The sequence below is a fragment of the Polistes canadensis genome, unplaced genomic scaffold (assembly GCF_001313835.1).
Source record: "Polistes canadensis isolate GaletaPanama2010 unplaced genomic scaffold, ASM131383v1 scaffold_99, whole genome shotgun sequence".
In the NCBI taxonomy this organism is placed as follows: domain Eukaryota; kingdom Metazoa; phylum Arthropoda; class Insecta; order Hymenoptera; family Vespidae; genus Polistes; species Polistes canadensis.
In genome coordinates, this window is record NW_014569646.1 from 331,720 (window position 1) to 351,774 (window position 20,055).

At 28.5% G+C, this 20,055-nt stretch overlaps 5 protein-coding genes across 11 annotated transcripts in view; 3 read left to right on the plus strand and 2 right to left on the minus strand.

Annotated features, from left to right (window-relative positions):
* Positions 1–305: 305 nt before the first annotated feature.
* LOC106787379 (probable ATP-dependent RNA helicase DDX17) lies at positions 306–5,456 on the plus strand. 2 transcript variants are annotated; one of them, XM_014749697.1, is made up of 8 exons: positions 306–526; positions 979–1,332; positions 1,413–2,066; positions 2,145–2,317; positions 2,395–2,454; positions 4,592–4,849; positions 5,056–5,223; positions 5,354–5,456. In XM_014749697.1, the coding sequence occupies exons 1-8, from the start codon at positions 510–512 to the stop codon at positions 5,389–5,391; spliced, it is 1,722 nt and encodes a 573-aa protein (XP_014605183.1). In that variant the 5' UTR covers positions 306–509; the 3' UTR covers positions 5,392–5,456. The 2 variants fall into 2 exon arrangements, with proteins under 2 accessions (XP_014605183.1, XP_014605184.1); XM_014749698.1 differs by having other exon boundaries at positions 4,592–4,834.
* Positions 5,457–6,232: 776 nt separating this feature from the next.
* On the minus strand, positions 6,233–9,018 carry LOC106787380 (protein deltex-like). Its single transcript, XM_014749699.1, has 6 exons — positions 8,558–9,018; positions 8,225–8,417; positions 7,886–8,152; positions 7,527–7,815; positions 7,124–7,445; positions 6,233–7,031 (listed from the first exon to the last, which is right to left on the minus strand). Exons 1-6 carry the CDS (start codon positions 8,725–8,727, stop codon positions 6,710–6,712), a joined length of 1,563 nt encoding a protein of 520 aa, XP_014605185.1. The 5' UTR covers positions 8,728–9,018; the 3' UTR covers positions 6,233–6,709.
* Positions 9,019–9,597: 579 nt separating this feature from the next.
* LOC106787412 (ubiquitin carboxyl-terminal hydrolase 30 homolog) lies at positions 9,598–12,358 on the plus strand. 3 transcript variants are annotated; one of them, XM_014749748.1, is made up of 7 exons: positions 9,598–9,694; positions 10,152–10,254; positions 10,379–10,537; positions 10,632–10,795; positions 10,919–11,323; positions 11,400–11,738; positions 11,819–12,358. In XM_014749748.1, the coding sequence occupies exons 2-7, from the start codon at positions 10,152–10,154 to the stop codon at positions 12,071–12,073; spliced, it is 1,425 nt and encodes a 474-aa protein (XP_014605234.1). In that variant the 5' UTR covers positions 9,598–9,694; the 3' UTR covers positions 12,074–12,358. The 3 variants fall into 3 exon arrangements, with proteins under 3 accessions (XP_014605234.1, XP_014605235.1, XP_014605233.1); XM_014749749.1 differs by having other exon boundaries at positions 9,628–9,861; XM_014749747.1 differs by lacking the exon at positions 9,598–9,694 and adding an exon at positions 10,056–10,071.
* Positions 12,359–13,560: 1,202 nt separating this feature from the next.
* LOC106787392 (nucleoporin GLE1) lies at positions 13,561–17,533 on the plus strand. The gene is made up of 9 exons (XM_014749712.1): positions 13,561–13,635; positions 13,727–13,932; positions 14,178–14,483; positions 14,763–15,212; positions 15,523–15,613; positions 15,711–16,127; positions 16,331–16,635; positions 16,723–17,101; positions 17,199–17,533. The coding sequence occupies exons 2-9, from the start codon at positions 13,900–13,902 to the stop codon at positions 17,459–17,461; spliced, it is 2,244 nt and encodes a 747-aa protein (XP_014605198.1). The 5' UTR covers positions 13,561–13,635; positions 13,727–13,899; the 3' UTR covers positions 17,462–17,533.
* A 61-nt stretch (positions 17,534–17,594) lies between these two features.
* The window catches only part of LOC106787393 (zonadhesin-like), a 4,189-nt gene continuing 1,728 nt past the window's right edge, over positions 17,595–20,055 (minus strand). The window contains exons 6-15 of one of the 4 annotated variants that reach the window (XM_014749713.1): positions 19,876–19,935; positions 19,743–19,805; positions 19,582–19,641; positions 19,449–19,511; positions 19,323–19,361; positions 18,959–19,187; positions 18,545–18,687; positions 18,299–18,428; positions 18,035–18,217; positions 17,598–17,879 (exon numbers count right to left, since the gene is read on the minus strand). In XM_014749713.1, coding sequence (XP_014605199.1) covers positions 17,713–17,879; positions 18,035–18,217; positions 18,299–18,428; positions 18,545–18,687; positions 18,959–19,187; positions 19,323–19,361; positions 19,449–19,511; positions 19,582–19,641; positions 19,743–19,805; positions 19,876–19,935 — 1,137 coding nt within the window. In that variant the 3' untranslated portion in view covers positions 17,598–17,712. Of the gene's footprint in view, positions 17,880–18,034; positions 18,218–18,298; positions 18,429–18,544; positions 18,688–18,958; positions 19,188–19,322; positions 19,362–19,448; positions 19,512–19,581; positions 19,642–19,742; positions 19,806–19,875; positions 19,936–20,055 lie in introns of all 4 variants that reach the window. The other 3 variants (XM_014749715.1, XM_014749714.1, XM_014749716.1) reach the window with 3 other exon arrangements.

Consider the following 20,055-nt stretch of genomic DNA (forward strand, 5'->3'; position numbering starts at 1 on the left):
TAAAACCGTACTTATTCTCAGACTTCGTCTGAAAAATAAAGTAGATTATACAATTAAGATAAGTAAACTTAAGCTTACTTAAGGGGAATTTATTTACAACCATTTTATGAATTATTTTTTTACAAAAATTAAAAATATTAATCAAAAATAATATAGTGATTTAAACGCACAAATTAGTTCATGGTTTCGACACTGCATCGCTACTAGCCATTTCCTTGTTAACTATATTTATCAATTGAAAGTAATTCTACCAAATGCTTCTAGTTCTATGGTTAAAGTTTTTGACATTAAAATAAACCAATAAGAATTCGCCACTAAAGAATAAAGGATAGCTGTCGGCTACCGCCCGTAATGGCCGCGGCTTTCGTTTCCTTTTCGGTCATTTTTGCTGTGTATCATCAATTTTGTTCTAAAACTCGTTTTGTGTACATTTACTTTGTCTTTTGTTAATACTCAATTATTCACAGACTTATTGTTAGAAAACAAGTTTTTCTACTAATATTTTTAACATGGGACGATACAGAAGGTATATATACATATGTACATATACATATATATAAACTGTTTCATTATTCATTAATATTTAAACTAGTTGAGCTTAGTTGACAGTAGTTTTAGATAATCAAATGGAATATAAATCAATTCTTTTTAATCGTATAATCTAAAATTTATAATTTTTGTTTAGTAATATAAATAAATTCTTATGCAAGATTTTTTTTTAAATAGATTATACATGTTCTATTTTCACTATATTAACTTAGTTCTAAATTTTCTATCCTATCATTTCCAGCTGGATTGAGGATTTCAATTATATCAATTAATTGTTAGTTAGGTATTATAATTAATGTATTCTGTAAGAAATATCAATGATATTTTTTTCTTTAAATAAATTTCACACATAGAAAAATTAAATAAAATATTTATTTATATATTTCAATAAAAATTCTTGTATAATATTAACAATAGTTTTCATTTTAGTCGTAGCCGTGACCGAGACAGGAGACGTAGATCAAGAACAAGGTCTCGTAGTCGATCACCAAGAGACAGAAGAAATTGGGGCATTAGTGCAGGTCGTGATAGAGGAATTGCTGGACGTAACAATCGTGGTCAACCTGGAGCTAATTTGAGAAAACCACGATGGGATCTTAGTCGTTTAGAACCTTTTAAAAAAGATTTTTATATACCAAACGATGTTGTACAGAATCGTGACCCACGTATTGTGGAACAGTACAGATGTGATAAGGAAATAACCTTGAAAGGAAAGAATATACCTAATCCTGTTTTTACGTTTGAAGAAACAGGCTTTCCTGATTACGTACTTAAAGAAATCAAGTAAGTTTAGGAATAATATTATAACCAATTTATTTATCAGATGAAACATAATTAAATGACATTTTCAAATCTATTTTTAGACGGCAAGGTTTTAGCGAGCCTACATCAATTCAAGCTCAAGGATGGCCAATCGCTTTGAGTGGACGAGATATGGTTGGAATTGCATCTACTGGATCTGGCAAAACATTGTCTTATATACTTCCTGCTATTGTTCATATTAATAGCCAGCCTAAACTTAGTCGTAAGGATGGTCCAATAGCATTGGTATTAGCACCGACCAGAGAACTTGCTCAACAAATACAGCAAGTAGCGGATGACTTTGGCCATTCATCGGGTATAAGAAATACTTGTCTGTATGGCGGTGCACCTAAAGGTGCCCAAGCAAGAGATTTAGACGGTGGTGTAGAAATAGTCATAGCTACGCCTGGTAGATTATTAGATTTCTTAGAATCTGGAAGAACTAATTTGAAAAGGTGTACATATTTAGTACTGGACGAAGCAGATAGAATGTTAGATATGGGATTTGAACCTCAAATTCGAAAAATTATTGAACAAATCCGACCGGATAGGCAAACTCTAATGTGGTCTGCTACTTGGCCGAAAGAAGTGAAAAATTTGGCAGAAGATTTTCTCAAAGATTACGCTCAAATCAACGTTGGCTCTTTACAACTCGCTGCTAATCATAATATTTTACAAATAATTGACGTTTGTCAAGATTACGAAAAAGAAAATAAGTAAGCATTGGTTTGATTTTCTTTTGATTTTATTCTCATTCGGATTTTATGTATAACTTTATTAATCAATTATTACAGATTAAGTACACTCTTGAAAGAAATTATGGCAGAAAATGAAAATAAAACAATAGTATTTATTGAGACCAAACGTCGTGTTGATGAAATAACTAGAAAGATGAAACGCGATGGTTGGCCAGCTGTTTGTATCCATGGAGATAAGACGCAGCAAGAAAGAGATTGGGTATTACAAGGTATAAATACTATATGTAGATTTAATTTAATTGTAATAAATTTATCTTATAAATAAAATATTTTATTTTAATTATAGATTTTAGATCGGGTAAAGCGCCTATTCTTGTCGCAACAGATGTAGCAGCACGTGGTCTTGGTAAGTTAATAAAAATCTTCTTTACTTTTATAACAGAATAAGATAACAGTATGGTAATAATATCAGTCATTATTAGTTTGTTATATACAAGGGGATTGATAATAAACCAAGGCAGTAAATCACAAGTTATATCTAATTAAATCTTATTTTTTACTAGAAGAGTATTTGTGCAATGCGCTCTTCTAGTTAAACAATTTAGTAGGAAAGAGTATAATTCTAGTATCTTATTATTAGAGTAATATAAAAAAAAAATATATATATTATAATTAAATTATTTATTAATTATTAAAATGCTTATTTAGAAATTGTAAGTATTTTGCTAATAAACAAAAATGTATATATATATATATAAAATTGAGTTATACATTGAACTAGTATGACTTAGTAAAAGGAAAATATATATATAGACAAATTTGCTGCCTCTGAATGTATATAGTTGTATATGTTGATATATATACATAAAAACTAAGATAATTTAATTTAATTTCAAAAAGAAAGGATTCGTAAGCATAGTAAATATAATAGAATAGTAGGAGGAGAGAATAAAAGATAAATATTGTAGCTAACGCGGCTGGATGTTTGTTTGCATTGCAGAGGCACATTGCGCGCAGTCCCACGCCGGGTAATGCAAAGCATATTGGGGGTGCCCGCCGCCTGTTTGTTCGGTGGTGCACTAGTTTGCATTGTCTGCGCTGGCTGCGGCGCGTGCCTCTATCCGTCAATAACGTGAAGGGCCAAGTCCGGGCCAAATCGGAACACCTACTTTACTACCTACATACTGGATATCTCAGTCCTACGCTGCGCTGTACGCCATCTGGGCTGACCAGGTCGTTGTTGCCAGAATAGTGTCCCCTGCGTTGGCTGCTCGAGCTAATCAGACCCAACAACGGTCCGATGAGGCGGTGGCATGAATAGCAGATGCCAGAGCCTCAATGTGCCCTGTAGCAACAGAGCGGCGGAGGCTGTTGTAGCTGGAGCGAGCGCAAACAGCCAGGCCCTGCCCGTACGTTGCTAGCGACACTCGCCCACTGCCTAATTTTATAGTATGATTTATAGTCAAATCAAGTTTATCGATATATATATATACACACGTTATATACGTTTACATATATATAATTACTTATGTACGTATATATATATATATATATATTCATATACATTACACTATCTCACACAAGAACACAATACATACGCATTAATTGCATACACATCATATATACATATATATATATATATACATACATAGTATATGCATATATGTATACATATACATACAATATTTATATTCATTTCTAAACTACTCACTTATCTTACTTACTTGCATTTCCTTATTTTCCTCTTTCTTCTTCTTCTTATCTTCTTATTCTTCTTCTTCTTCTAATCTAATTGTGATAACTTTTACACCTCTATCATCATTATCATACTTTTGTATTACTAACTACATTTCAAAGTTCATCATTCTTTCTTGAATATCCATCCATAACTTTGGTAAAAACTTTTTCTAATATCCGATATCTTTTTCTCTATCCTTTTAGATTGATATCGTCGTCTCTGAAGCGTACACATCAGATATATATACATATATATCTAGTTTACATTAATTATACAATTCATTAATTTTTATTATGTTTTTGTACTTCGATATTTATCTGAATTTTAATATCAGTTTCATAATATGTATAAATATATATAAGAGAATTATTTATTTTCTTTAGTTTCTTTTTAACTTTTATATTTTATGTCATAAACGCTCTCTAAAAAAATATCATTAAGTATTTATCTCATTTTTTATTTTACTGTGCTTTTATCAATTCTATTTTTTTCTTCTGACATTGTCTATTTTGTTATGTTCCATTAGTTTTTTGTTTTTTAAAGTATTAAACTTCGATTATAATCTTCATATATTTATTTGGAAAGCATAATCAATTATTATATGTATATATTTTTTGGAGAGCGTATTAGAGTTTTCATTTGAATTAAAAACAATTCTATTTCGAAGTATAAAAATCAATATCCGATGCAGTGTATTTCATTTGTCGTTACACTGCTTTATCAATATATAACAGAGATGTATGTTTTATAAAATTCATTTAATATGATAAACCATAGTAAGCCTAATGTAAATCCTTCATTTCAGACGTTGAAGACGTCAAGTTTGTTATCAACTTTGACTACCCTTCTTGTTCAGAAGATTACGTTCATCGAATTGGACGTACAGGTAGAAGACAGAAAACTGGGACTGCATACACGTTCTTCACACCTAATAATTCTAATAAGGCTAATGATTTGATTCAAGTATTAAAGGAAGCCAATCAAGTTATCAATCCTAAACTTTTAGAACTTGCAGAAGGCAAATCGGCTGCTTATGGAAGGCATAGAGGTTGTTATTATATTGATAAGTATTTATTATTTATACATCATACAAAAGTATTAAAAAAATCACATTTTATAATCGTCGTCATCATCTTCTTTAATGCTTTGACATTCAACATTTGTCCAATACATTCGCCTGTGATTTTGTGATTGTTTTGAGCAATGTATAATATATTTGAAAATATTTACAAAATGTAATAAACGTACTCAATGTATATTACAAAACAGGTGGAAGAAATCGATGGCGAACTAGAACAACAGGTCGTAATGGTAAAGAACGAAGCTATTCCAGAAGTAGAAGTCGAAGTCATAGCAGAGAACGGAACGGAAGAACTAATCGTCGAAGTTATAGTCGTAGTTATACCCGTAGTCGCAGTCCTGTTAATAATCGTACAGGTAAGTGAAATTTTTTACACATAATTAATAACTTCCAAGAAATAATCCTGAAAATGATAAATGAAGTTGAATTGATTTAAATATTGATACGAATCATTTGCGTTGAAATAGATCGGTTTATTTTTTTCAGAAGTCATTGGGAAAAGTTATTGGAGTAGCGAGAGATGATTAAATAACTCGCGCGTGTAAGCTAATATATACATATATATATATATATATATAATATTATTATATATTATATATATATATATATATATATAAATACATGTGTAAATTCTTACATCTGTTATAAGATGAAAGTAATGTATGTATGTGTGTACACATGTGTGTACGTATGCGTGTGCGTGTAATACATATGTATTGTAAAATCTTTACTATTTAACGATAAATAATCTTATCGTTCATATACGTATAGGGATGTACTTTATAATAGAGTATACTATTTAATATTAATTCAACGTGAATCTCTTCTATTTCATACTACGTTTTTATTTATCATATATTTATACACAGTAAATATTTAAAAAATTTTGTTACAAATACTTTGTAACAATACAAAAGTATTCTGTAACAAAGTATTTGTAACATAAAAGAAAAAAAAACAATTATTAATATTAATAATAATAAGACAATATTTGACGTATGTTCTATAATTAATAGCAATCGATTCGATTGTTTTAGATGGAACAAAATTCATTGTTAGATAAAATTCAAAAAAGAAAAATTTATGTATAAAAATTGTAAATTGTATTTTTAAAAAAATTTATTTGTGAATTTACTTAAGGTTATGCTTTTTCTCATGATAATAACACTTTTTCATATATCAACAATATAACAAATTATGAAAAAAAGAAAAAACAAAATTGATAGATTATAATATAATATAAACTTAATCTAACATCGAATTTATTATTCATTATGATGATATATTAACAGTATATTAATTTTATGAAAATAATTATTAAAGCTGTGTAAAGCATTATTAGTTAGTCCAATGGTTTTATCTTTCTATATATATATATATATTTATTTATCTTTTTTTTGTTTTGAAAGTACATATAAACTTCAAATAACATTAATAATATAAAGCAATATACATGTGTTACACAATAGAAGACCTATTAATAAAATTATATAATCAACAATAATATTATATATAAAGTTAAACTATTTTTTGTTTCTTTTTAAATCATATATTTCCTCTTGTTTCTAAAGCACTTTTGCCAATTAAAAATTAAAAAAATATATAAAAAAATACAAATTAACATTTCCTCCTATGGCTCGGAATCATTTTTTACATTTATATCATAATTTCAATATATCAGAACCCATGATTTCTTTCTTATTTTTGTTCCTCTTTTCTTTAAATTTAGGTTCCAAGTTTAATATATATGTATAAAAATATATTTCCGGTATAACATATAATTTCATTAAATTCTGCTTATTGCATTGAAATTTGTATTCTAGGATGTAACATTAAAATAAATTATGCATCTGTTACACCTTGAGCTGCCAACTCAGCTAGAGTTCTTTCGAGATAACTTGCATCAGGATAGCCGTGACCGGACTTAGATGGACCTAATTCAGTCTTATGATGAATCTCATTCCACGTTATTACATCTTCGCGCCCGGTAGTTATAGATCGTCCAATAGTGAATATCAGTCTTCGTTCGAATGCAATTTGTAACAGTCTTAATACCCTACGACCTAAATTATTATCCGGTAAATAACAAACTCTGGGGAAACCGACAGCATAATATGCTTGCCCAGGATTTGGATGTTCCAGTCCTTGAATTCCAGATGGAATGCTAAAATAAAATATAAATAAACCAATGAAAATAATAGATTTTTATTAAATACAAATTCGAAGATAATAAAAATCTTCTATTATTCAACTTACTCATATGTTATTTGTATCGTATTAGTATTTGGAAAGCCCGGTAAAGATCTTGGTATCCTTGTCCAATTCATAGTACCTGGTGGTTGATTACCTCTCTTTTCTCCATATATTAATCTACACACTGGACATTGTATGTACATTGGTGCTTGTTGACAACTAAGCATTGCATTTAAACACGCTAAGTGTAATCTATGTTTGCAACGAGTTAATTCTACTGTCAGAGGTTCGGGACTGCATAAACATACAGGACATGAATCGGAATCATCACTCTCAACTACTTTTACATATTGAGATATTACATCCGACGTTGTTGTATCTACACCTGAAATAATAATCATTGTATATTATTAATTATATATTTATTAAATAGTTATATTTTTTGTTACACCGAATTGCAACTTACCAAAATTAGATTCTTTAAATGCGTCATCGCTTCCTACATTACTGTCTAACAAATCAACAGGATTTTCATGACTCAAATAAGTTGAGACGGTATCGACACTAGGTCTACGACCGCTCTTCGTACTACTCGAATCGACATCCAAAACACTGTCCCATGTTTTAGTTTTATCAGAGGTTTCAACAGTCGTGATGGAATCATTATTGTCAATGTTATGCTTGTTACTAAATATGTTAAAGTTATTTAAAATAACTCTAGCTATATTGGAAGGTCCCGTATCACCATTTTTGCTCTACAAAATATAAAATTCATTATATAGAACGAAATATTAAAATCTATCGTAATAAAACATATAAACCTACTTTTTTATTATTCTTTTTGATATTACTACTAGATGTTTTCTTATGTATCATTTTACTCGAACTTTTAACTGTCACAGTAGCGCCTTTCTTTCCAGTTGCGATTTGTAATTCTTCTAGAGCTACTTTAACTAATGGATAAGGTGCTTGTTGAACACGACGTATCGGTCTTACATAGCCAGTACAACAGCGAACTTGAGTAAGATTACAAAAATTGATGATATATGGAAAACCTAAATAAGTCTTGGAAACATCAATGGTCTTATCGCCCTGAAATTCAAAATAATATATATTCACAATTATTCAAACTTGTATTAATATCTCGTTCCATCTTATGTTTACCCGTGCCCAGGCTTCTTCGATAAGACACTGTACTTCCATATCGTAAGTATGCCAGTCATCTGTATCACCAAACCATTCCCATTTAGCACCTTTTCCTGCCGGTGAAACAGGATGATAAAATTTTCTTCTAACATTATGAGCTTCATCTCCATCATCGCTGCATTGCATCTTGGTCTTTAAATTGATATAATACCTGATACAAATTAATAACACATAAAATATCTTGCTGACAGTTAATGATAACTAAATAAACATCTGGTTTATGTATGACATTTAAAAAATATTTTTTCTTGAGAAATAAAAGAAAAATTAATTGTAAAATGAATGAGAAACCTTTCTAAATTAGGATCAGCATCGTTAAGAAAAACTCTTGTTAATTTTTTACAATGTGCTCTTTCAAGGTGTTGAGATACTGCTGGACTGTATGGTCTCCATCGTCCATGGCGATTTTCCCATTCCCAAACAACAACAGCATGACCATGTTCTTGCCCGTGTCCGTTCATTTTTACATTAAAGAATTTTACACATTAATACTACGCATACCGATGCAATAGTAACGTGGGAACATTTTCAAGTTTCCCACGATCACTTTATTCGCGCTAATTATATTTTTCGAAAGATTTCTTTTGGAAGATATTAAATTATTGTAGTTAATATTATCAATAATTTTCTTATCCAATAAACATTCTTTAACGTCGATCTTAAAAAGAAAAAAAACATATATTGAAAAGAAAAAAATTTATCCCGTTTACAAACTGATCGAACATAAAACTGCAGAACGGCCAGCGTAGTTTTATTTAACGTAAAAACTAGAATGCGCTTTCAGCGCTATCTGAGGAATTAAAATGGTAGATATATCAAAAATCTATACATATATACCAAATAAATGTATAACTAGTAATTATACTATTTATATTCTGTTTATTTATATTACGAGCATACAAATAATTTACAAATTGCAATAATTCATTGTTTAAGATTGCAGCAATTAAATAAATATTATAATGGAAAAGGAAGTGATTGAAAATTCGCGCTATTTTAAAATCATATGGTTTGTCATGTGACATATACTGTCAAAGTCAAAACACAAATTTCTTCGAATAAAAATAAAAATTCAAATGAATAATTAAATATTTGTTTAAAGTCAATTTTTAAAAATATTTTTTGTATTTATGTTTTTTAATTTTTATTAGAACAATAAGTGACGTTTTACTTTGATGAATAAAAAATTTTAATTTAAGTCATATTATTTTTCATACAAATGAATTTCAAATGAAATTAAATGTCAATATAATATATATATTTTCTAGGAGTGATTAAGTAATAATTAATTTAATTAGAAGTATAAGATCATTAAGAAGTTTATCTTAAAAATATGTGTGTGTGTGTGTCGGTAAGGTTGGTATCATTGCATAAGCACTGATCTCGGATCTGCACGTCGTACTTTAACGTATTATGCCGAAATGAATTGTAAGAATCAAACGATTGGATTTAATTTAACAATAATATCATTAGATTTGAAGTAATATATTAACGGTGTAAATAATGTGAGCGTATTATTGATCGAAAGGAAGAACAATCATTCAGTGACATACAATACATTCATAATAATAAAAAAAAATTCACATAGAGCGAAGGTATAATAGCTGTTGGAAAAGGATTTTGGAAAGGCGATTTATTCATTTTAATATTATTGTTGTTGTTGTTATTGTTGTTGTTATTATTATTATTATTATTATTATTACTTTAGTTAAAATTTGATGAGCATCAAAAGTAAAAGGAAAAAAGAAAAATAAATTGTTTTTTTAAATATGTCTAATGATTTAATTTATTGGATGATGATCCACGCAAGTATAATTTTTAAATTCAATTAAAACTTAAAAAGAATAATTATCGTAAAAGAAATTACTTATTTCCATAACTAAAGATGATGGACATAGAACGAATAGTCATGTTTGCTGGCATGGGTCTAGCGGTAGCAGTTGGAGTATTTATATTATGGGGTCCGTCTCCTAAACCTAGAAGAAGAGGTAATTTATTATCATCGTTGAAGATTTGGATAACTATAAATAACATTATCGATATCTATTTATGATATTTTGTTAATAAGATTTTATTCTTCGTTAAACCATTAACGTATTCGATATTATTTAGGTAAGGTCGTTGGCATCAGTAATTTAGGATACACGTGCTTTTTAAATTCTTTGTTACAAGCATTGGCTGCTTGTCCAACTTTTATTACCTGGCTCCAGAAACAACGAGAGAAGAACAATAAGTGCCAGTTTACAGCTGCTTTAGTTTCTGCCTTTGAAAGTACGATGTAAACTTTAATATATTTTAATGAATATTTTATTTATTCTATGTAATATTAACTGTTTATAAAATACATGATATTGTATTCGGCTAGAAATCAACGGTCACACAGACGACTTGTATGGAGATGTAACAACCATCGAAATAATAACTGCACTTGGTTCTCAATGGAGTTTTGCTCCTGGTTACCAAGATGCTCATGAATTATTTCACATACTTCTAAATGCATTACAGGCAGAAATTCAAACCATCAACAGAGTACGAATATTAATTATTTATAGTCGAAAATAAGTATTATTATATAATATATAATTATAATTTAAATCATAATTATTTTTTGGAGTAAATTCGATTGAAATATTTGTATTTTTGTTACAACAGCAAGGTTGTCTGTCGGATGCGTTACCTAGAAATTCCGTAGTCGTGATGGATCTCAAGAATTCAGGGGATCAGATAGGATTTAGAAGTGTATCTTGCAATGATATAGTATCTGCCGAAAGAAATCCTAATTCTATGAATGGCTTTGATACAAATTGTAACAATCATATGACAATATCGACACCATCTATATCATCTCATATACCTTCTGAATACAAGCCTGGTAAAATTTTGGATAGATCTTCTGAAATGTTATCGCAACTTAAAAGATACGACACAGAAAATGAAGAACCAATATGGAATTATCTTTGTAAAGTATCAACCTATTTACCACCTATTTGGAACGAAGTACATCCATTTTCTGGATTACTGACTAGTCAATTGCAATGCATTAATTGTAATTGGAAGGTTGGTAAATATTTATTTGACTTTATTTATTTTATCAACAAACAAAACTCGTAATTATATATTATTTTTATTTTAGACTCCTGTACGCTATGATAAACTTGAAAGTATTTCTTTACCATTACCTGCTTTCGGTCCGGTTCTTCAATGGAAACATTTAACCCTAATAGAATTATTTTCACGTTTTGTAAGTAGTGAAGTAGTTCATGATGTAGAATGCGACGGTTGTGCGTCTCGTTGCGATGCCGTTAAAACTCTAACTCTTGGAAAATTACCTAAATGTTTGTGCATACATATACCGAGAACTACTTGGAGTTCCAGTGGAAGACCAATTAAGAGAGACGATGCTATTCTTTTTTCTGTTACCTTAATTTTAGATCCATTTACTTTTATAGAAGCGAAGAAGAGACTGGCAAAAGTAAGTTAAACGTTTTTTGCTAAAGGAAATATTTCAAAAAGAAGATTTAATATATATAACATCGTTTGTATTATTTATAGGGAGATGCGCAAGCAATGTTACTTCTTACAAATCAACAATCGACTAATGGTAAACACAAGTATCAACTTCAAGCAGTAGTAGAACATCGTGGATCAGTGGATGCTGGCCATTTTGTATGTTACAGACGAGGAACTAAACCTGGCCAATGGCTTTATACGTCAGATTCTACTGTTGAGCACATATCGTTGACAGATGTTCTGCGTGCTAATCCTTATCTTCTGTTTTATGAAAGAATTCATGAATTGAATCCGTAGTTAGGAACAAATTAAATTCGAAATTGTTAACAAACAAAACAAAACACAACAAATTAATAGTGATCCTTATTCGAGTTTCATCATTCCTATAGTAAATTCATTCATTTTTTGGGTCCAGTATTAATAATTATGATAAAGAATCATTGTTAAAAAGTCCTTCAAATTTTGTCTAAGTAAATCAGTTGGGATCACCATTGTGCCATAATTCTTATTAGAATTAACTTAAATTATTATTCTTTATATAGATCTCATATAATTGACAGTTAATTTAAAGAATAATTATTAGCAAAAAATAAAATAGAAAAGAAAATACAGGAAGAAGAATAGTAATGCAAATTTTCATGTAATGTCCATATGTATATTTTGATTACGATATAGATACAGATTATTATTATTATTATTATTATTATTATATTTATCTAAGAGACAAATATTTATAGTTTATCTTAAGCTTCATTCCGAAATCAAGAAGTTTTCCTAATTAGATATATTCTGTTGGATAGATTTTTGAACATGGTATTTAAAGCAAGAATATATTAATGCAAAAGTAAATAGAATATTAATTCAGATGCATGACTTCATAAAATAATGCCTTCTATGCTAATATAAATTCAGTACTAATTGTAAGGCTTAATTAATGTAACTATTAAATATATTGTGCCAAATGAATGCACATTTTGTATAATATCATATAATGTAAAAATAATGTACCCCGGCAATTAGCGTGGATAATAAGTTTTACAATATTCATTGTTTAGCGTCAGATTTAGATATAGTTTTTAAAAAGACTTTAACAAACAAAAACTAAAGGACTAAGAAGATTGAAGATTATTGGTGCTGTAATATTTGATCACGTTAATATGTGTATTAAGAAAACTGGCTTAACAAATCTTGGAAGAATATTTTGTTAACGCAATGAAAAAATGTGACATAATTTATTAGAAATCTTTTAATGATTTTGTACGTTAATTTACACGTGTTATTATTACATATGTGTTTAAAAAGATCTCAGTAAATTAATAAGATTAAACAGCTACAAGTTCTGCGTACCTTCAATTTTCTTATTTTCGTTGTAGATATAAAATTACATTTATGAATATATAACATAATGATGATTATTAAAATAAACAGATTATATGCAGGGTAGTATAGAAATAATGTAGTTTATAATGATAATAGAATCTTTATATATAGAGAAGATAGAATCTCATTTAGAATATATATACACATTATTAGAATAAAAGGAATACAGTAAAGAAATCATTGTACGTATCCCTTTTTTTTAAGGAGACATTTAAATCACTTTTCATAATAATAAAAATCCTAAAACAATACACTACAGAGTGTATATAATAATTAATTATTGTTTAATAAATTCTCTATGTAAATTCAATTTAAATAAACCCGCGAATAGAAAATATCGATCTTATAATATCGATATAATAACAATGATACGATTGGTTAATAAAAAGATTCCTTCTGATTGGCTGATTTCTTCGATAAACTCGAAAATATTTTGGAATGCGTCCTTTGAGGTTGTATTTCTGGTGTTAGAGATGCAGGTGAGTTGATTAAAAATAAGAGTTGTATATATATTTATATAATGTTATATTTATATAAAAGAAAAATAATCATTTTAATAATCACATACAGTGAAAAAACGTAAATAAAATTTCAATCTTTTGTAAAGATGTCCAAATCGTGTGTGTAAGGGTTATTGAAATATCTATGCATTGATTTATTTCAATATAAATTTCATCAGCAGTAAATTGTTCAAACAGAAATTTAAGGATTTTTAAGGATTATTTCAATCAATTATAATAATAATGGCACACTCCATCAAAAATAAAAAAATCATGGTAAGCATACAAAAATCAAATTAGTTAGTTGTTTTATATAGGTTATGCCTGAATGTTTTCTAATATGTTTCTATGTTCTATTAGAAAGTTTATTGATAAAAAACGTACATTGTATACATTAGATTTATTTATCTATTAAAAATGTTAATTGTTAATTCTCTCTTGCTCTGTTAAGTAATAATTATAATAATAATAATAATATTTTATATATATTAATGTAAATATATGTATATTCACACGTATAGGGAACTGATATGAAAGACATTACTGCAGATTTTGCTTGTCTTAAAGTATCTGCTTTAGGAAAAGCTTTACGTATATCCGGTGAAATAAACCGAATTACAATTGGTCCTAATTCAGTATCAAATCAAGATGAACAAAAAAAATTAGAAAATATTGAAAATGAAAAAAATACGTGCAATGTTAATAAATCACCTCGAAAACCTATTGACGAATGTAACAGCAAGAATTTAACAACACGTAATGGTATTACGTTTTCAATAAGAAAAATATTACACGAAGAGGAGTTACAAAGAAGAGAGAAAGTTATGGTAAATTTTTTGCTAACAAATAATTATTTCAAATATCATTTATTTTAACCCCTTGTACTATAATAACAACGTAGGTCTGGTGATACGCTTTATGGTTTAAATATGAGAATCATGAATTATACTCATGTCAAATCTTATAGATTAAACATAAGAAGTACGAATTTGGTATATAGCTATGGTTATGGTATATAGTTTGACACATTAAATTTTAGCACAAGGGGTTAAGTAAATATTTGAAAAAATGTAATTAAATAAATAATTGATTATTTTATCTTATAGAAAGAAGTACACCGTAAATGGCAACACATGGCAGACAATGGTATAGCTATACAGAAACATATTTCTGTTTCACTTTCAAATATGGTTAAAGAAAGAGAGCGCAAAAGTGCACAGAAGTACGCTGATATATTAGCAGAGGAAGAACGTCTAGCAGAACAGGAAGAAATAAGAAGAAAACACGAACAACAGTTAAACGCTCAAAGAGTTCAAGAACATAACGAAAAGATGAAACGAGATATAGAAGAATATAAGAGGAAAATGCAGGAAAAGGAAGATTTGATTACAAAGATATTGATACTTAGACAGGAATTTGCAATGAAATATTATGATATTATAATGCTTTCGAGAAATTGTAAGGATAAAACTATTCTAAGCAATTTTTCCACCACGCATTCGGTCGTTTTAAGACAATTGCATCGACAAATTGAGACATTGGATGGAAAAATTCAGGTTTTTATTATTCAGTAACAATATATATATATATATATATAAAGATAGAGTGATCAAAATAAGGGTTTGTATCTTAAAAAGCTCGTAGTCATCAGTAAGAAGTATCAAAAGCGATTTTTATCGATATAAGTTCTAAAACTAATCCTTCCTAAGTAAATTTAATTTTTAATATTTAGTAAAGTTTTTCAATTCATGATTGCATCGTATTGTTTTTAAATAGTTTAAGAAAGACTATACTTTTGTTTATCACTCTATATAATATAAATTGATACTTTTAATACTCATTCATTTTTTCTTACACTTTAAACAGGTAAGAGATTTGGTGCCCACAGATCTCTATAATTTGGAAACAGCAATACAACAGATAAAAGAAATTTCATGCTTGTTAAAGGTAGCACTAGGTTTGTATTTTTCATTATTAACATTATATTAATATTCTTAAATATTAATATTAATAATAATAATCAATATTACTCACACACACACGCATACTTGTAGATACTGCAGATGTAAAGAATGAAATTCCTGAATCTAGCACGGACGAAAAAAATACAAATTTAAATCAGAAAGAACCATCCAAAACAGAAGAAGTTGTAACAATTTATGAACCTCCAACTCCTGAACAAACTGATTACGATGTTGTAGACAAAAACATAGACAACAATCAAGTTCAAGACATTGTTCCGGAAACCATTCCAGAATCCGTTCCAGAAACTGCTCAAGAAACTACTCAAGAACCTATTCATGAATTTGTTTCTGAAATCGTCCCAGAACATGATTCAGAAACTGTCCCAGAACATGATTCAGAAACTGTCCCAGAAGCAGCTGAAACATTAGAAACAACTAGTAATCAACAAGCTAATTCTGAAGATAATTCAACTTTAATGTCAACTGTATCCTTACAAGAAATAGAAGGTATTATACTCTGTTTCTTTATTAATGTATTAGTTATTAATGTCATATATCTGTGACACGCTTTGATTTCTATTGGGGGTTCAACATTTTGAATCTCTTTTGATGAGAATGTGTAGTAGCAAATGAGTTAATCAAATGTTATTCTATGCCTTGAAAAATAATACTTTCTATATATATATATATATTTTCTTTTCTCTTTTTAGATAATTTATATAAATATGTGGATAAAGAATCATTACAAATTTACAAAGAAAGTCAAGAATTTTTGGAAAATTATGCCAAAACTTATGACGAGTTTTTAAGATCACCAGATACAAAAACATTTAGATTCGAATGTCAAAAGGCAATAAATATTCCTGTCAATGCAATTTCCGTTATCAACGCCCAACATCTTAAAGATAAATATGAGAAATTGCACAATCTTCTTATCGGAAAATCATCACCTAACGTAGAACAGCATCCACAAGGAACTGCATTTTGTAAAGACACTTTAGCGAAAAAAATAGTGGTACATATCTTTCATTTAATTCATTTTAATTTATTCATTTACCTTAATATGAATATTATTTTAATAAAGTTTTACCTATTTAAACAGAGCCAAGGAGAAACACTGGTTTCGAGCAAACCAGAAATGGCATTCGCCATAGCAGCTGTAACTGTAGCACTTTGGAACGAGCATGCTGACTTTGGCGAACTACTTTTAGCGCACTTCCATCAAATTTGTCCTTTTACGGTACCAGTATTCATGCCAAAAATAGAAGGACAAACTAACGAAGAATATTACAAATCGTTAGGTTATAAATATTCAGAAGATGGTACTGTCGAGAAACAGGATAAATTTTTGAAAAGAATGTCTGGATTAATGAGATTATATATTTCTATAACGGTAACGTCGCAAAGAAAAGGAATTACAAAAAGACACCCTCATGGATTACGATATGCATGGAGGTGGCTCGCAGCTATTTTGAATAGGGGTAAATTTACATTTTTATTTTCTCATTTTATTATTATTATTATTATTATTGTTATTGTTATATGTTTAATCTTGTTATATTTTTTCATATTTAATAGAATCTCATCCAAACACGTTGGAACTTTGTGTCACTCTTATTTTGGATGTATTAGAAGTTGCAGGAAATTCTCTTTGCAATGCTTATGGCAAACAATTTCGTAAAATGTTAATGTTATTGGCTAACGACATATATCCTCGTGTAAAAAACATTGATGGCATAAGTGGTGGACCGTTGGTACGTTTAGAGGAATTTTTAAAGATAACGTTAGCCAGAGGTTTCATACCACCTCCCAATGGATATCTCCCTCATAATTTTTGGTAAATTTAGTTCATCAATGATAAATCATCTTGCGTAATCATTATGCATTGTGTCATAATTTATACTATTAAACAAGAAAAAAAGGAAGAAGAAGAAATGGTGAAAAAAAAAATACAAACAAACAATGCAGATATAGATCTTTATAATATTATATTTATTTGATAATAGAAAAATTGATACAAGTGTTTACCTTTTTCAATGATAATGTAATAAACTGTAAGATTAGGTTTAACACAGTTTAATGTAAGTTAGACTTAATAATACGCTCCTCTCGAAAAGACAGGTTTGACATCAGAAAATACATAATAGTCTAGTGTATTAATAGCGAAACCTGTTATTCCAAAAGGTGCTAGTTTCATCATCCATGACGCATCTTCATTACAATTAAGTAGATAGGATGTTAGCTTTTTTACAAAAGCCTCTGTAAAAAGCAATATATAAATAAATGAATAAATAAATGAATGATTCTATGTAGAAGAAGAAGAAGACAACATCAGTTATGAGATGATGGGGATGGAATTATAATAAAAAAATACGATGAACCGATTATACTTCATTTAGAACTATTTTTCTTACCAGATATTTTTTTATTAACCATGAAACGATAAGGTGGTAATGGTCCCAAGCTGTCGACTATATAAAGTGATTGTATGCCTGGAAAATTGTACTTATGACATGTTATAACGGGAGCTTCCAAAATACCTACTTCCGCTTGTTTACCAGCGACCATTTGCATAGCATCTATTTGTGAATCAACATCTGAAAAAAGAGAAATGTTTAATTTCAATAGATTGTTAGTTATAAATTATACTTCAATATACACAATGTTTTTATATTAACCTAAAGTATTGCCGAAAAAAGCAGGACCTTCTCCTATGCTATGCAAATAATTGTATATCAATGTAGCAGCTCCTATTTTTTTACTCCTATCTGGTAAAGCGCATCTATGTCCACGCAAATCAATGATTTTCTGTTAATGATAATGAAAAACAATATTATATGTATAGATATAAAAATTTGTTAGGAGTGTTAAAAACAAAGAAAAAAGAAAAAGAAAGAAAAACTATGTAAGATTTATGAATTTACTTCGATGCGATGTACAAGATCAGATGCTACAACAACGTCGGCATAAACTTGCGGAGAATTGTTATTGTTTAGTTTATGTTCGAATACAAAAGATAATGGCATCAATTCACCGTATTCCCAGTCATCATTGGCTGGCAAAATGGCTGAAATTAATAAGTACAATTGATTATATGATTTTATATTTCCTTATATATATATATATTACTAAATATACTTATTTTTGATTTTTATAAATAGAAGTATATAAATATACCCAATTATTATGAACTACTTGCATTGTAATACAATCCATGAGTATATAGTACAAACTTTGAAACATAGTTCTGTGCATTAAATCATAGTACAAGGAATAATTAAGTATATTTATTAAAATATACTATTATAATTATAGAAATATGTATTTTGGAAATCTACCGATATCAGTGTATTCACTCGCAACTTTTCTATTAGTTCTAGGCTCGTATAAAAGAACTACGGGCCTTTCTGTTGCCACTTCAATCATTTCAGCTAATATTTCAAATAGATTGATTGGTAAGGATGGCACTAAATGTGTTGCTAATACGATTGGAGGCTGGTTGCTAATTGGTGGTACGTATGGTTGACTTTTTCTTGGTACAGCTACATTCGAAGGTGTGTTCGGTTTCTATACAGAAATTTAATAATAAAAAAAATATATAGGGTATTGTACAACTGGTACCACCTGTTTACAGGACACCTTGTATTAGATGATATTATTAATTTTATTAAATTTTAAAGCAATTGAAAAAAATTAACTTACATTTGTATCGATGAAAAAAAGTTTACTTTCTTTCGGTTTCTATAAGAAAAAATAATTACAATATATATACGATCGCGTTATCAATTTCTTGTTAATTTCAAAGTGAATGTGAAAAAGTTTATTTACATTTTTTTCCAAGCTAATAGATTCATCTTTCTTCGGCGGAGATAATTCTTTTTCTTTCGATTTCTATGATCAAAAAATGTGATAGTTATTAAATTTATGGGAATTAAAAAAACAATCAATCAAATTAACTTACATTTTTCTCGAGATTTAAGGATTCATCTTTTTTCGGTGAGAATAGATCTTCTTTGGGTTTCTATACAAAAAAAAAAATTGTTGTAAATAATATTGATAAATGTGATAATTATTAATTTGATTTAATTTAAAAGAAAAAACAACCGAATAAATTTAACTTACATTTTTTTCCAAGCTAATAAATTCATCTTTCTTCGGAGGAGATAATTCTTTTTCTTTCGGTTTCTATGATCAAAAAATGTKATAGTTATTAAATTTATGGGAATTAAAAAAACAATCAATCAAATTAACTTACATTTTTCTCGAGATTTAAGAATTCATCTTTTTTCGGTGAGAATAGATCTTCCTTGGGTTTCTATACAAACAAAAAATTGTTGTAAATAATATTTATAAATGTGATAAATTATTAATTTGATTTAATTTAAAAGAAAAAACAACCGAATAAATTTAACTTACATTTTTTTCCAAGCTAATA

Excerpts from the sequence above, each read along its gene's own strand:
- LOC106787392 (XM_014749712.1), top strand. The coding sequence starts at position 13,900 with ATGGCACACTCCATCAAAAATAAAAAAATCATG. Across the intron at positions 15,213-15,522 it reads CATTGGATGGAAAAATTCAG|GTAAGAGATTTGGTGCCCAC; the intron begins GTTTTTATTATT and ends CACTTTAAACAG. Across the intron at positions 16,636-16,722 it reads CTTTAGCGAAAAAAATAGTG|AGCCAAGGAGAAACACTGGT; the intron begins GTACATATCTTT and ends CTATTTAAACAG.
- LOC106787380 (XM_014749699.1), bottom strand. The coding sequence starts at position 8,727 with ATGAACGGACACGGGCAAGAACATGGTCATGCTGTTGTTGTTTGGGAA. Across the intron at positions 7,816-7,885 it reads TCAAAAAGAATAATAAAAAA|AGCAAAAATGGTGATACGGG; the intron begins GTAGGTTTATAT and ends TATATTTTGTAG. Across the intron at positions 7,032-7,123 it reads ACGATACAAATAACATATGA|CATTCCATCTGGAATTCAAG; the intron begins GTAAGTTGAATA and ends ATTTTATTTTAG.
- LOC106787412 (XM_014749747.1), top strand. Across the intron at positions 10,538-10,631 it reads TTTAGTTTCTGCCTTTGAAA|AAATCAACGGTCACACAGAC; the intron begins GTACGATGTAAA and ends GTATTCGGCTAG. Across the intron at positions 10,796-10,918 it reads AAATTCAAACCATCAACAGA|CAAGGTTGTCTGTCGGATGC; the intron begins GTACGAATATTA and ends TTGTTACAACAG.
- LOC106787379 (XM_014749697.1), top strand. Across the intron at positions 2,318-2,394 it reads AAGAGATTGGGTATTACAAG|ATTTTAGATCGGGTAAAGCG; the intron begins GTATAAATACTA and ends TTTTAATTATAG. Across the intron at positions 5,224-5,353 it reads TCCTGTTAATAATCGTACAG|AAGTCATTGGGAAAAGTTAT; the intron begins GTAAGTGAAATT and ends TATTTTTTTCAG.